Here is a 13490-nt window from a genome sequence, read left to right as displayed (position 1 = left end):
CCGAGCAAACGAGGACAGCGAATAATGCAAGAGTGAAAGCAGGCCGCAGCGGTGGTTGAAAGACGGCGAGAGCGAAGAGAACGCGAGGAAGAAAGCGGAGGAGGAAGGTGTAGCTGAAGCATGAGGAGGAAAGCGAAGTAAGCCACATTGAAGCACATCCAGATGGCGCTCACGTCCACGCATGCGCACCAGCGGTGGCACCAGCCGTGCGGGGGAAACAAAACAAGGAATCAGAAACCTCACCTTAACGCATAGCGTTCGCCGCGAGCGTTTTCCGGTAAATATTACGGTTACATAAGCTGCAGTTTCCGGTTAGCGGCAACTGTGGGGCGCCGGTCTATTATAGTCCCGCGCGTCACGGCTCTGCCAGTCGGTGCGGTGTTCGGTGCGATGCCCCAATATATCGCTAAATGAAAACACGTATAGAGCTGCGCACGAATTTCGCATTAGGTAGTATCCTAATGGTCGGTGAATATTTTTTTCTTTTTTTTCAGCATACACATTGCCACCACTTGTTGCGAATATTTGCTCCAGTATGTTTTTGTCCTTAAGAAACCAGCTTGAGCCTCAAATAGCAAGGCACAACCCTTCATGGTATACTGCAGATTTTCCATTCTAATACCTTTCTTCTTATTCTTGTAAATCTCCATGCTCTTTCTTGTCGCCATTCTTTGCAATCATTTCACTGTCGCTGTTTCTCTCACCTTCTTTTTGATGCCTCCAGGTTGTGTATTTGCACTTTCACTGACCGTGTACTTGGTTGCCAGCTTTCTTCACTTCTTCCTCAGTTCTTTGTCCACGCTTTTCAGGTAAAACTGCTTGTGAACTTTAGCCGTCCATTTATTTTGATCCATGCGGCTGAGTCTTTCTTCAAAACTAATTTGGCTCTTCGCTACCACGACTACAAAATAGGCCCAACCCATTTCAATCTGCACTGCATCATCTGTGGTTTTACCGATTGCTCCGAAAGCCAACCTGCCTACCGATCTCTGGTTAATTTCCAACCCCGACGTGATACTATTTTAAACACCAAGTGCCATTTGCGAACGTTAGAGCTGGTACTATTATTCATTTCGACATTCCACTCACCACCTTATATCTATTGTGGCCTCAAAATGCTCTAAGTTTCATAAGTGCTGCGTTCCGCTTCCCATCAATATTCAGATTATCCTGGTGGGTGACTTAGAAGTGTTTCGTTCGTTTATGTGTGCGCCGAGGTAGTTATACTGCTTAGCTATAGGTACGACTAGCTGCTGAATTGACACCACGTAAGTACTCGTCTCTTTATTAAAGATCAAAATTCACAATTTATCTGTGCTGAGCCTAAGGCGTAGATTTGTGGCTGCGTTGCCACAGCTATTCGCAAGTATCGGTAAATGTCTTATATTGTCCGCTATGTCATCCGTAAACATAAGTCCGGGGACATTCTGTTGCCCCGATTGTCCATTACGCATGCACGGTAAATCACGCGTTAAGTCGCCGTTTTCCAATCGTATTTCTATGCCCTGTACATAAAGCGTGAATAACAGTGGAGGCAGAAGTCACCCTTGCTCCAGCTTTTGTTTAATGTGTATTCCTTGATTGCATTTTCGACCTGTCCATACATTTGTACTCGGTTATGTCGATATACCTCCCTCAGCACCATCCCCAAAATCGTCGTCTGTCGTCATTTTTGAGAATATCCCATAGCAATTCCCTGTCTTTGCTTTAGTAGGTTGCCTTAATATTGGCACTGGTATTTATCCTTTTTCCGGCTACTGCATTTCACCCGCTAAGAACTTAATGTTATCGTATGTCAAATACTGATAACAACTACTACTTGATGTTGCCTGTCCACTCCCCCCTGGCTGCCCGCCAACGCCCACCCGCCCGCTCGCTCGATATGTTGCTTTCTATTGAGTTGTATTGAGAGAAAGGTGTATAATAGCTGTATCTTACCAGTACTCACCTACGGGGCAGAAACCTGGAGGCTTACGAAAAGCCTTCTACTCAAATTGAGGACGACCCAACGAGCTATAGAAGGAAGAATGATAGGTGTAACGTTAAGGGACAAGAAATGAGCAGATTGGGTGAGGGAACAAAAGCGAGTTAATGACATCCTAGTTGAAATCAAGAAAAAGAAATGGGGCATGTGCCGGGCATGTAATGAGGAGGGAAGATAACCGATGGTCACTAAGGGTTACGAAATGGATTCCAAGGGAAGGGAAGCATAGCAGGGGGCGGCAGAAAGTTAGGTGGGCGGATGAGATTAAGAAGTTTGCAGGGACGACATGGTCACAATTAGTACATGACCGGGGTTGTTGGAGAAGTATGGGAGAGGCATTTGCCCTGCAGTGGGCGTAACCAGGCTGATTATTATTATTATTATTATTATTATTATTATTATTATTATTATTATTATTATTATTATTATTATTATGATTGAGTTGTCTGCCTGTCTCTGTCTGTCTGTCTGTCTCATTGTCCACCCCGGTTTCGGACAGAGTATGGCCCACAAAAATTTGTAGAAGAAACTCTCGCGCATATGTCAACGCGAACCACAAGCATGGTGGTTCAGTAAAAATGTAAATTATGGTTAGTGCAGTTATTTGCCTAAACTGTCATCTTCTCTCATCTCCTGGCTTTGCAACTCTACTAATTGATCACTTTCAACAAGCGATTGTGTTATGAATGCTACCATAGGTGGCGTCTAAAGCTTGGCGACCGTGACGTGTACACTTCCACCATAGCAGTTAGCGGTCTGGTTACGATCGTTATTGATAACGACGGTTTCCTCAGCTACAGTTCCAACTAGTCATTTCAGTAGGATACTAATGGTCCAAGCTTTGCGTGTGTCAGCGACTCACCGGCTGTCGAAGGACAAACCGCACGAGGTGTCAACGTAAGTCCTGCAGGCGTTCCTGAAGGCCTGGTAGCTGATTTCATTGACGGACCCGCCCACAACTCTCTCGAAGACGCGCACGTGCGTGTATATGACGATGTCGCATGAGTTGTCCGGTGGGAAGAGCTTGGAAATCGCCGTCTGCGTCCCAACCGAGCACAGCAGAGGAGGGGGTGGCGTAGTCGTCGTTGATGGAGTTGTTGGAGTTGTTGGAGTTGTTGGCGTTGTTGGCGTTGTCGTCGTCGGCGGAGGTACTGCGGGGCGCGAGCGATTTGCGTTGGCGTGAGAAGAAAGAAGCATTTTGGAACCGCTAAATTATCGAATAGAATCAATAATAAGCTTTCGATACATTACTGAATATAATATCGAATGGGATACCGAATATTTTTCAGATTCTGAACCTAAGAAATAGAGACAAAAGTGGTGACCGCTAAAGAAAACATGCTTTCTATATAAAAACTGGAAAACGTGCCACATCAAATCATGCTGAATGAGACGAACATACTCAGACATGGCCAAACCAGAACTCAACTGGCTGCTAGAGACAGAATCGTGTATGCTTGGTATGGTTGAATCTTTAAGCCCTCTTCGCCTGTAGGTTAGTAGGAACAAGTGTGAGTGCAACAACTCCCTGCGCTCCATGTGTCATTCTGGCCTTGATGTCACATCCGCTTTCAACGCGTCACATCCGCCTTGAGCGCCACAAGGGGTGCGTGTCTTCTGTTAAGTGTCAGCCTGAATTCTGTTAATGAAGAAATCGATGTGTTCGCCTAGCTTTACGGTGTTGCCGCATGCTCTGTGACGCCAACTATAGGGTTTTCAGCTAGATAACGTGTGGCAAGCCTTAAAAAACACTAATATCTGTCCCGAGAATCTAACCAACTCGGTATTATTCACCGTCCTCTTGAGCAACCCAAGGTATTGCTTTTACATGTAATTATTTACGCCAAATATTTTATCATGTAAGACAACCAAGCGAATATTTCTACAACTTTCCCCTAGAGACATTTTCTGCTTTAGCCAATATCTTATATGTTGCATAATTTCTAATTATAGAGCTAATCGCATAGTAAAAGTTACTTGGATGTCTCAAGGGGCAGTGAACCATACTGAATTGATCACATTCTTGTAGTGCCCATTTGCATTTTCTAAGGCATGGCAGACGCTACCTGAAACGCCCTGTATTGCCAGCCTCTATCAAACTGGCTCGTCGAATTGCAATATACACAGTGCGCGATAAGTTGGCGGAATGAGAGAGATAATAAGAGCTCTACGGTTTCTTTCTTGTTTTAGCTACCACCTAAAGGTCGAGACAGTTCTACGAAACCTAGTAATCACCCTCATCACCAAGCAGCCAATTCCCGATCGTCACAAGATTGTCTGAATGGCTCACTTGGCCTCCGAGTCGCCTTCCTTGTAATGGGTGGTTCCGGTACGACGGGTGGCGGAGGAGGTGGCGGCGCCTGAGGAACAACCTATGGAGAGGTTAACGGTAACATTTATTTTCTTCGGTACGGATGCCTTAAATGTGCCTTATAAATATGGATTCCAACAACCCTCACGGATTCGACCAAAGAACGCCGAAAAGCAATGAACTCCGTCCTCTCTTTTCTTTCTGATTTTTTAAGTGAAGCTTTACTCGCGAACTCTGCCTGAATGTCCTGACCGTGACTGCTGGGCGCTGCTGCTGCTGCTGCTGTCTCACCAATAGATCACAGCTTAAAATGAAAGAATGAATGACGTGCCCGACGGTGGCATCGAACGTCGGTCGCCCTGCACAGCAGTCCCAACTTCGAACCGCGAGACGACACCAACTTTTTGATATAATGACGAACTATATCTCTTTGAGATAATGGCCGCGTCTGTCACATTGCGTATTCCGCGTTTGCGATAACACCTGCGTGCGAGGCAGTCTCCTTTACGCCAATGACGCGGAAGTGAAATGGGTAAATTTGGAGCGTTTAATTGCCCTATTCCCGAAAGCTTTGCTTCACATAGATACCGAAGTGTGCGTTCGATGTGCATAATTTTTTTTTCTAATATGCAGGTAGTTTTTTTTAGTGGCGGGAAAGAGGGAGGGGGGTGGGGGAGGACGCGTGTTGTGGTGTGCTTAAGTAGCGCGATTATTAGACGTCCGGCCCCATAAGGAGGCCGGTTCAATTGGGTGCAACAGACAAGTGATTTGCCGTCCAGTATACGTAATTACTATAAGATATAAGATATAAGATAAGATATAAGATATTAGATATAAGATAAGAAATTACTGATATTTCATAAGCGACCATGGGTGCTCTCCAAACCCTGCTTTCCCTCATCTCGCAGCCAAAAGGGCCCAGATATGAGGCGTGTAGCTGTCAATACGGAGTCGCGAGCTCTGGTAAGGGTGTCGTCAGTAGTCTGCACGAAGAGCGAGTCTACATGAAGCCGTGATGACACATTGCAGTCTGTCGCCAACACGCCGACCTAATGGCTCAAGCGTGTTGGACACGTAATGTACGCACACAATTGTGTGTCCAGGTGCTACGACGTCCTCTGATAACCCGTTTATCGACGAGCTTCCCTTCTGGACGTCATTCTGGTGCTGCTTCGAACATTAGTTTCAATTTCCAGTCTCATCTACATACAGAAATTTGTAATCCGCGCATGCTCTCTTGCACACTACACCAGCTGTAGTGTACCACTCATCATTCGAACTGCTGACTAATCCTTAACAGAATGGACGGCAATGTTCACGCCATCTATGCGAAGTCACTTCTTCACATATTGAAGATTACGCACACAGTTTCAGTGATGGCCATTTCGTTGTTGTGTTTTGTAAACAGGGTTCCCACACGGGCACCGACGCGTCACTATCGTCGTTTGGTGTTCGGTTGCAAGATTTTTATTTTCTGTGCTATAATTTCACTCGGCCAGACGGTTCCCTGCGACCCCATTTACCACATGAAACGACGTACATGTTGGCTAATGCCGGGCCTAATTATGTTTCTTACGTAAACTATAACGGGCATTTAGAACATTTTCAGAGGGTTGGTGTAGAATTAGCCTTCGCAAGAACCTAAGCAAGCTCTTTGTCTTGCCTATCAACATCTGATTTTCTGAACGCCTTGAAGCAATTATCGAAAAAAGCTGGTCTATAGAAGTAGACTTGAAAGGTTTATGATGATCTGAAAACTCCCTTTCGCGGGTTCCAGTGAGTCGAAGGCAAGAGTTCCAGCCAATAAACTGGTGTTTTGCCTCAGCTTTATTTCTATAGGCTTCCGGCTGTCTTAGCTAGGTGGACGCCTGGCTTCTCCAACGTATGCCTTGCTGTGGCTTTCAATGCTCGGCCATGTGAAAAAAATCTGCCATCTCTTTCTGAAGGTTACTCGCAGTTGACGTTTGAAGGGGCTTTACGTTGAGGATATATCAAAGCTAAACTCACCAACACGTTGCTTCCGCCACCACCGCCTTTTCGAGATGATTCTGTTGCACTTTCTTCCTCCATGTCACTGCCTGAAAAATGCGAAAGGAACACGTTTGTAGAACTCACGCTCCAGATTACTAATGACTAGAACAAACAGCTTTTCATTGCGACCTGTGAAATCCGTACCCGTCGCTAGATAGGGACGGCGATTAGAACTGCCTATTTCCGCACCGTCGCGAATGAATTAGTGTGATAAACTTTTCAAAAAATGAGACTTCCGTGTTTCATTTTTCTCATCTTGAAAAAAAAAAACACTTCCTATAAGATGTGCTTTAAATACGAAAGTCATGAAGGCAAAAACGGTGCGCTTGCAGCGTTTTGTCACTATATAAAAGCCTCAAAGAACCACTTTACGGTTGAATGGTCCTTCCCTTGGCACTGCATTCCTACACAGGAAAGTGCGGGGCAGCTCCACCCATCAAGTGATGCATTTACTCGGCTTTGTGACACTGGACGACCTTTTCATAGGGAACATCTCGCAACCAGAAGCTTTTTACGGCGTCTACTCTAATGCACTTAAGTGGAGGCGTGATTTTCTATATAGCTACCACTCTTCATAGATAATTCGAACCGTCGTGCTCTTTTGGTGCGGGGAGTTGCACTATGGGGTGGGCAGCCTCCATTCAAGCACTTGTGTGAAGGCTACGTACTCTGTCGAGGCACGTCGCCAATATGCAGGCAACCACAATGATTTTTCAAGGAATACGTACCACATTTTCCTATTGCGAACAACCTGTATGCCCGATATGTCCTGCGTCCGTACGTGGCTGTGGACGCATACAATCATATGATCATATGGCTATGAAACCTCATACGTGCTTGATTCTTTATTGTCCCTACAACGTGACAATTTATATGTAAGATTACCGTACGGCGCACATGGTATCTTTTTCTGGATACTCCTGCGTGCGCAAAAAAGCTTGGAAATGAAACATTTGTGATGCGCTTACTCATCCGCAGTATTGACACAAATGTGCTCGCAACTGACAGAAACTGGAAACGTTACGATCAGGAACATGTCCCTGCTGTTCCTAATTCTCTGTCGTGAAAAGTTTAGTCCATGCTTTTTTTTTTACTCTGTAGAGGTTGTAACGTAGCTGCACTTGACACAGCTTTGGGTCCGTGAATGTGAGCGCCTCAGGAGCTTGTGGTGCAAGACCAGCGGAAGAAACTTCTCGATTCACAATAATGAGATCACACCAAAAGAGACCGTCACAGTGCTCCCTTACGGACGCCGACTTTGTGTGTTATATAATGAAGCCTGCCGCGTTTAGCGAGAAAACTGAAAAGCCCCCGAAAAATGCCTCATTTCTCGAGGCTTCAGGTTTCGCAAATGTTACTTTGCAAGCTCTGCCAGCTCACATCTCCCTGTTTTTTCTTAAGAACTTCAAGACACGCAAGATTTCCAGGTCACACAACTTAAGACACAATACTGAATTGGCGTGAGCTCCTACTTATGCTCACCAGCTGTGCCGCCAAAAACGCAAACGCGATCAGCAACCTGGACAATTATGGGGAGTCAAGCACAATGACTTTGGTCACGGCACCAAAAGAAAGAGATATCAGCTTCAACAGGCAGCTCAGCGTGGCATTGTGCAGGTCTATTCCGAATCTAAAAAGGTGAAGCTTGTTACAGCGATGGCCAGTGCATACGGCTGTCATCCTCAGACGACACTTCTCTCAGATAAAGCCTCCCAAACACACTTGTCTTAAACCCCGGATCTGGGTGCGCTATTGTTCGTAAGCACAGTTACCGGAATTGCTGTTCGTCAGAACCATACTGCGCCTCTTCTTTCAGAGCACGAGGCATGAAGTGTGTGGGCCACCGATGCTCTCGCATCCAGTCTTTCATTGTTTCGCGTTGCACTAGTTTTTCAGCTTGACTGTACCGTAGACACCAGAAGACTCCCCTGCATCACCGGCTAGATAGCCAACAGAAGGCGGTGCCTTATACGTGCAACCAATCAATCAATGCTAGGGCCGTGAGCCTTGCCGAGTTTGTTTGTTGGGAAGCGCATGCAGAGAGACAAAACAATCTGGAACGATGGCACCTAGAGTAAAGAAGCCGAAACAAGCCGGAACAGACTGCTAGTGCTCTAAGCAAAATACTGTTTGAGGTTTTGTGGCAAAAAAACAACATTTAGAATCATTGCGAACACTGCGCTGCACTTCGAGCGAAACCAGACGGAAGGACACCTGGATTGCCGTACCAAGGACGCGACGACACCCACTTTTAGCCGGCCTCCCTATGGATCTTAATCCGCAGGAGAGTGCGACGCGATTAACTTGGTTACCTAGGTTGCTTCCGATCACCTGCTGTTTCTCAGCCTGCAACTAAATTTAATTGGGCGAGCAGTTGTGCATATCGCCTTCATATAAACGTGGTTGTCGTGGCTGAAGCCAAATGGGTCCGCTATCTCGAACTTGCACCATGACGCCGTTCGGCAAGTGAAATTGCAGCGGTGGCTTGCTCGATGAATAATGCATTGCTTCTATAACTACAAGGTCGCGGGTTCGGCCACTGCCAACAGCGGCTGCATTTTCCTAAATAACACACCCGTGAAATTAATCCGGAAAGACGGGCGTTAATAAACACGGGCGTAGATTCGTGCGTCTGAAATTCGTGAGCGCAAGCCCATACACGCGTACTGGAGCAAAAACCAAACGCCGGCGGCATTTGTGTCGTTTCTCCTTGCTAATCCTGTCCTTGTTTTCCACGCTTGCATCTCCGTACCATATATCCCTACAAACTTGCCCAACCTTTCGTCGCTGTAACTGAAAACACTCGTTTGTCGAGATTACAGTGCACATAAAAAGGAGAAGGTGGGTTTCGGAACCGACTGTATCATTTCTTTACTCGCGTTTATGAATATTGGTACGCATGCCCAGAGCTACTCCCTGATGCTCCGATACAGGTTTCAGAGTGGTATCTTGAGCACATTTTATTTCACACAATTTCTCCTTCTTGCATTTTCTGGAGGCTCCGTAAAGCTTAAAAAATCAAATGGAAGTATCGTTGAATATTGACTGCGCATCTAAACTTGTACTGACGGCCATGGAATTCTTGATTTTATTTTTGCAGCCCAATGTTCGTATTGCCTTCTTTTTACGTTACCTTTGCATCAGGGCAGAGTTTTGGCGGGATCGAAAAGCCTTATTATAAATTTAGAAAAAATCAAGCTAAGAAAGCAACAACGTCAAGACCTGCACTGGAATGGAACGCAAGGAACGTGACAAAAAAAAAGCAGAGTCAGAACTGGCCCAATGGTAACAAAGAAATCAGCTCCGAAGTGTGAGTAAAGAGGGAAAAAACTTTTCAATTCTCTAAAAGATGTGATCTTCTGATGCGTGGCTTCTTGGACATGTGGCCCCTGACCTTGTATGCCTTCATTTGCCCCTTTCTGTTTGCATGGAATTCTTTTCTGCTGATCCACAAAGAGCATGGTGCCTGGGTATCAAACCGAATGAGGCGCAGAACTTGTGTGGGCATGATTATAGCTCCAGTGTTGCACCTGGAGATTGCATCATTGATTGCAGTCTGCAGTGCAGTTAGTGAAGCGTTTTGTTTTCTTTTGGTAGAATCGACCAGGTCACTGAATGAGGGCTCTCAGCAGTCTTCCCATCGTCTCCCCTTGACAAGGGCTCTGAAGCTTATGATCAGACACCCACTGATAGATATCGATTCAGTTGCTAGGTGCTCTTCCAGCTTGCACTTTTCTGTGATGCCTCGCTTCTGCAGCCCAGTCCCTGCACCAGCTCAAGAGGCTTTGTGAGCATAGCTCATGATGAGGTTCTCTTTATGAAGGTGTGGTATGATAGATATTGATACCACATATTGTGAGAATATATGATGAAAGAGTCAGTGTGAGATGTTTTTGGTCGCGAGTGCGAGGGGCCGATATGCGGCATGCCAAACCACGGGTGCGAAGAGTCGGCACTCGATGTGCTTAGTCACGCAATACGAGGTAGGTGCCGATAGACGAAATGCTTAGCCGCGGGTGCGAGGACTGCGTGAAAAATGTGCCTGGTCACAAATTCTGAAGCACCGATGCTCAAAAGGCTTAGCTGCGCATCCGAGGGTTCCGCACGCAATGCTTCGTCCCGAAGTCTGCATTGCCCATTATCCGAGTCCTTATCCGCTGGTCTGAGACGTCCATAGACGGAGGGACCGGCCATGCTTATGCGATGTCCACGTAGGCGTAGCGCCCATGTTTAGACTCGTCGAGATTACGGAGACGGTCGAGAATTCGCGATGTGCAAACAGCCGAGCAGACCACGCCTCTGCGAAGCGAGCCTTAGACCAATGGCGAAGCGCGCTGAAACCCCGTGACGGGCACGGCCAATCGGATAATTTCAAATGACCTTCAGTCATCTGCTTTTCGTGCACGTGTTTCTGTGGCATGTATTGATAGCTGAAGCGGCACATATGAAGCAGAAGATGAGTTTCGCATATATGGTGGCTTGAAAAACATCTTTTTCCGGATTTCCGTGAAATATTTCACCACCTTGGCTGATGCAACAAATCTTTAGACTACTTCTGCGAGATCTTTAGTGAAGACATTTCGCATTCAGATAGAAAAACAGTAATGAAAACTTAATCTGCGATCTCCAATTATTCGCTTCTTTTTATCATGTCTCGCTATACGAAAGCCACGCCCAGCTTTGATAAAGAATGCTAGCCAAAATAAATTTGCACTGTTCTGCCATATACGGAGTCCTTTATAGCCAAGTGTGGATTTTAAGGACGTGAACTCCTTTTAGAGACGCTCAAAAAGAAAAGGGGATGGGGGGTCTCAGTACACCTTGGAGGAATGACACCAACAATGCTGATTTCCCTCTCCCTTCCTTCTTTTTAGTCCTGTGTAAACATTCGCGAAAAAAAATACACTATTCTGCAGCGGATACAGACACGCCGTCCGAAGCATGTTCCTATACATACTAAGCACATGCGGCATGTGAGATCTCACCTCCTATATACATAAATAAGACCGTAATGATGATCAGCATGGACCCGACAAGCATGAGAAAACCGCACACCATGCCCCAGTTGCTGCTCTGCGACCTGCAATTCGTGGAACACGAGTATCAGACAAATGACGAAAGGGGCACCATTTTTCATCGATGACACTTTCTTTTTGTGCGTTCTTTTTTGCCCGACGCCTCACTTGCCCAGCTTTAGCTGGGATCGGCCGCTAAGCGTAGCAGATAAATTACTAGAATCAAAAGAAAGTAACTCTTTATTTGTGATTTGTGATAGCAAAAATCAAACGAGAATGTCGTCCTGTCGAGCGCTGTCCACACAAGGTAGCAACATCAGTCAGCGGAGAAATCTAAGATGTCAGCACTGCATCACACGGCCGGTGTTTGCAGTCAAACTCTGACTTTTAATCCCCACTAAAATGAAAGATTACATTCGGTGAGCCTCATTACCATCCTTCCGCGACCTCGCACAAGAAAACTGATCAGGCGAGCGTTTCAATGGCCGTTCATCTCAATGGTCACTGAAAAAAGCGAAAGTGCGACTGCTGTATTAGACTAGTCTATCCGCGGCGCTTCTGCATGTGAAGGGGCCAATCAGCTATATGTTACGATGTATATCCCATGCATGTAATGAGGTCTGCTAATCACTCTTTAGGGAGCAAGTTTATGCTATGCAATACAACTTTCTGTCGCATCAGGTGGCTACGCGCAGGGCTCTGTTTCAACTACGTTATTGCACACGTAATTCTTTAACCAAGTTCACCACTGAGCCTATCCGGCAAGAAACGCAGCCAGCGAACCAAGCTGAAGCACAGAGAGGAAGGCTAAAGAAAGCAAGCTTGGTTTGAAAAAAAAAACGAAAACTGCGAGAGACTTACCTCTTGACTGTGAACGAGATGCACTGAAGTTAGCCTGAAGTCCAACATGTTTTCTTTGATAAATAGATTTACAGGAGCACTTCACTATGGGTGTCATTAAAATGGCTCGACACCATATTTACGGCGTACATAGACTGCATAAGTTACTCACATCTCCTGTGACAAGTGTTTCAGATATATTGTGCATCACGCGAGTAATCTCCCTGCGCACAAAAATAAATTTCCTTTTTCCCTTACTCGCGTGGCATTGCAGTGCTCGCAATGACATCCTCGCACATCGCAAAAAAACGGTCAGACCGCGCGTCCTCTTGCTCCAACGTCTGCATTGCTCCTCATATTGGGTGAAAACCAACAACACAGTCTTGAACTGTCGTATTGTATAAACTCTCTTGCCAGTGCACAAACCTTAACCCTTTGGGATGCTTACCTCCCATGAGTTCATGTGGGAAATTTTGTAATAGTTCCGAGGTATCTATTTCTATACATAACCTTTTTTTTCTTTAAATCAAACTGCGTCCCAAGAGAGAGCCCCTCAACGATAGTGCTTTAGAAACGAAGCATTTGTGATGTTACCAATGCGCCGTCTATGTGTGTGCGTAAGGTCTCGCAACACCGGTGGTACAGGAACGGGCATAATGTTTACTATATGAGGTGAGAAAATATTGTGGCCCATGGGAGCACTTTGCAAAATGCATCAGTGCACCAACTCAGATGAACACCTTTAGAGCTCAGCTCTTAGGCGCCCGTTCCTGAGTTTAGCGTCGGCGTCCCTCGGCGTCGTCGCAGTAACCGAGCGAACTCTTACAGCGAACGATGAAAGAGCGAACGCGGAGCGCAGACGGGATGAAAGACGGCGATACAGAAGAGAGCGGGAGGAAGAAAGCGGAGGAGGAGGGCGTGGGTAAAGCGTGAGAAGAAAAGCGTAGTTCCGCGCAAGACGGGCTCTGCAGCGATGACCGCTACTAGATGGCGCCAGAGTAGCGCGCCTTCGTCTGTTCACAGATGACGCCATCGATAAGGCATGCGGCGGCGGCGTCCACCGATACCATATATGGAAACAAAGCGCTGCATGAGGGGAGGTCTGTCTGCGGCGGCGGCTGCTGTGAATCGCGCCCACGCGTCACCCACGCGCTGCCTCTCGCGATCTCCCGATTAGCGAGGCAGTCGTGCCACACTTCGCTCGGCTTGCAATATGCAGATTGTCTGCGCCAGGGAGGCTTTCTAATACAATATCGACATGTTTGCACAGCGCTAAAGACGAGGACTGAAGGAAGAACTCAAGACAGGC

At 46.4% G+C, this 13490-nt stretch overlaps 1 protein-coding gene across 1 annotated transcript in view; it reads right to left on the bottom strand.

Annotated features, from left to right (window-relative positions):
- The window catches only part of LOC135912644 (uncharacterized), a 35575-nt gene that overhangs the window by 13552 nt on the left and 8533 nt on the right, over positions 1–13490 (bottom strand). Inside the window, exons 3-5 of the mRNA XM_065445131.1 lie at positions 6303–6373; positions 4275–4356; positions 2847–3135 (exon numbers count right to left, since the gene is read on the bottom strand). Of these exons, the coding sequence (XP_065301203.1) occupies positions 2847–3135; positions 4275–4356; positions 6303–6373 (442 nt within the window). The remainder of the gene's footprint in view (positions 1–2846; positions 3136–4274; positions 4357–6302; positions 6374–13490) is intronic.

The sequence above is a fragment of the Dermacentor albipictus genome, chromosome 7 (genome assembly GCF_038994185.2).
Source record: "Dermacentor albipictus isolate Rhodes 1998 colony chromosome 7, USDA_Dalb.pri_finalv2, whole genome shotgun sequence".
NCBI lineage: Eukaryota > Metazoa > Arthropoda > Arachnida > Ixodida > Ixodidae > Dermacentor > Dermacentor albipictus.
Note: the sequence above shows the minus strand (reverse complement) of the source record. Positions and strands in the feature narration are given on the sequence as shown.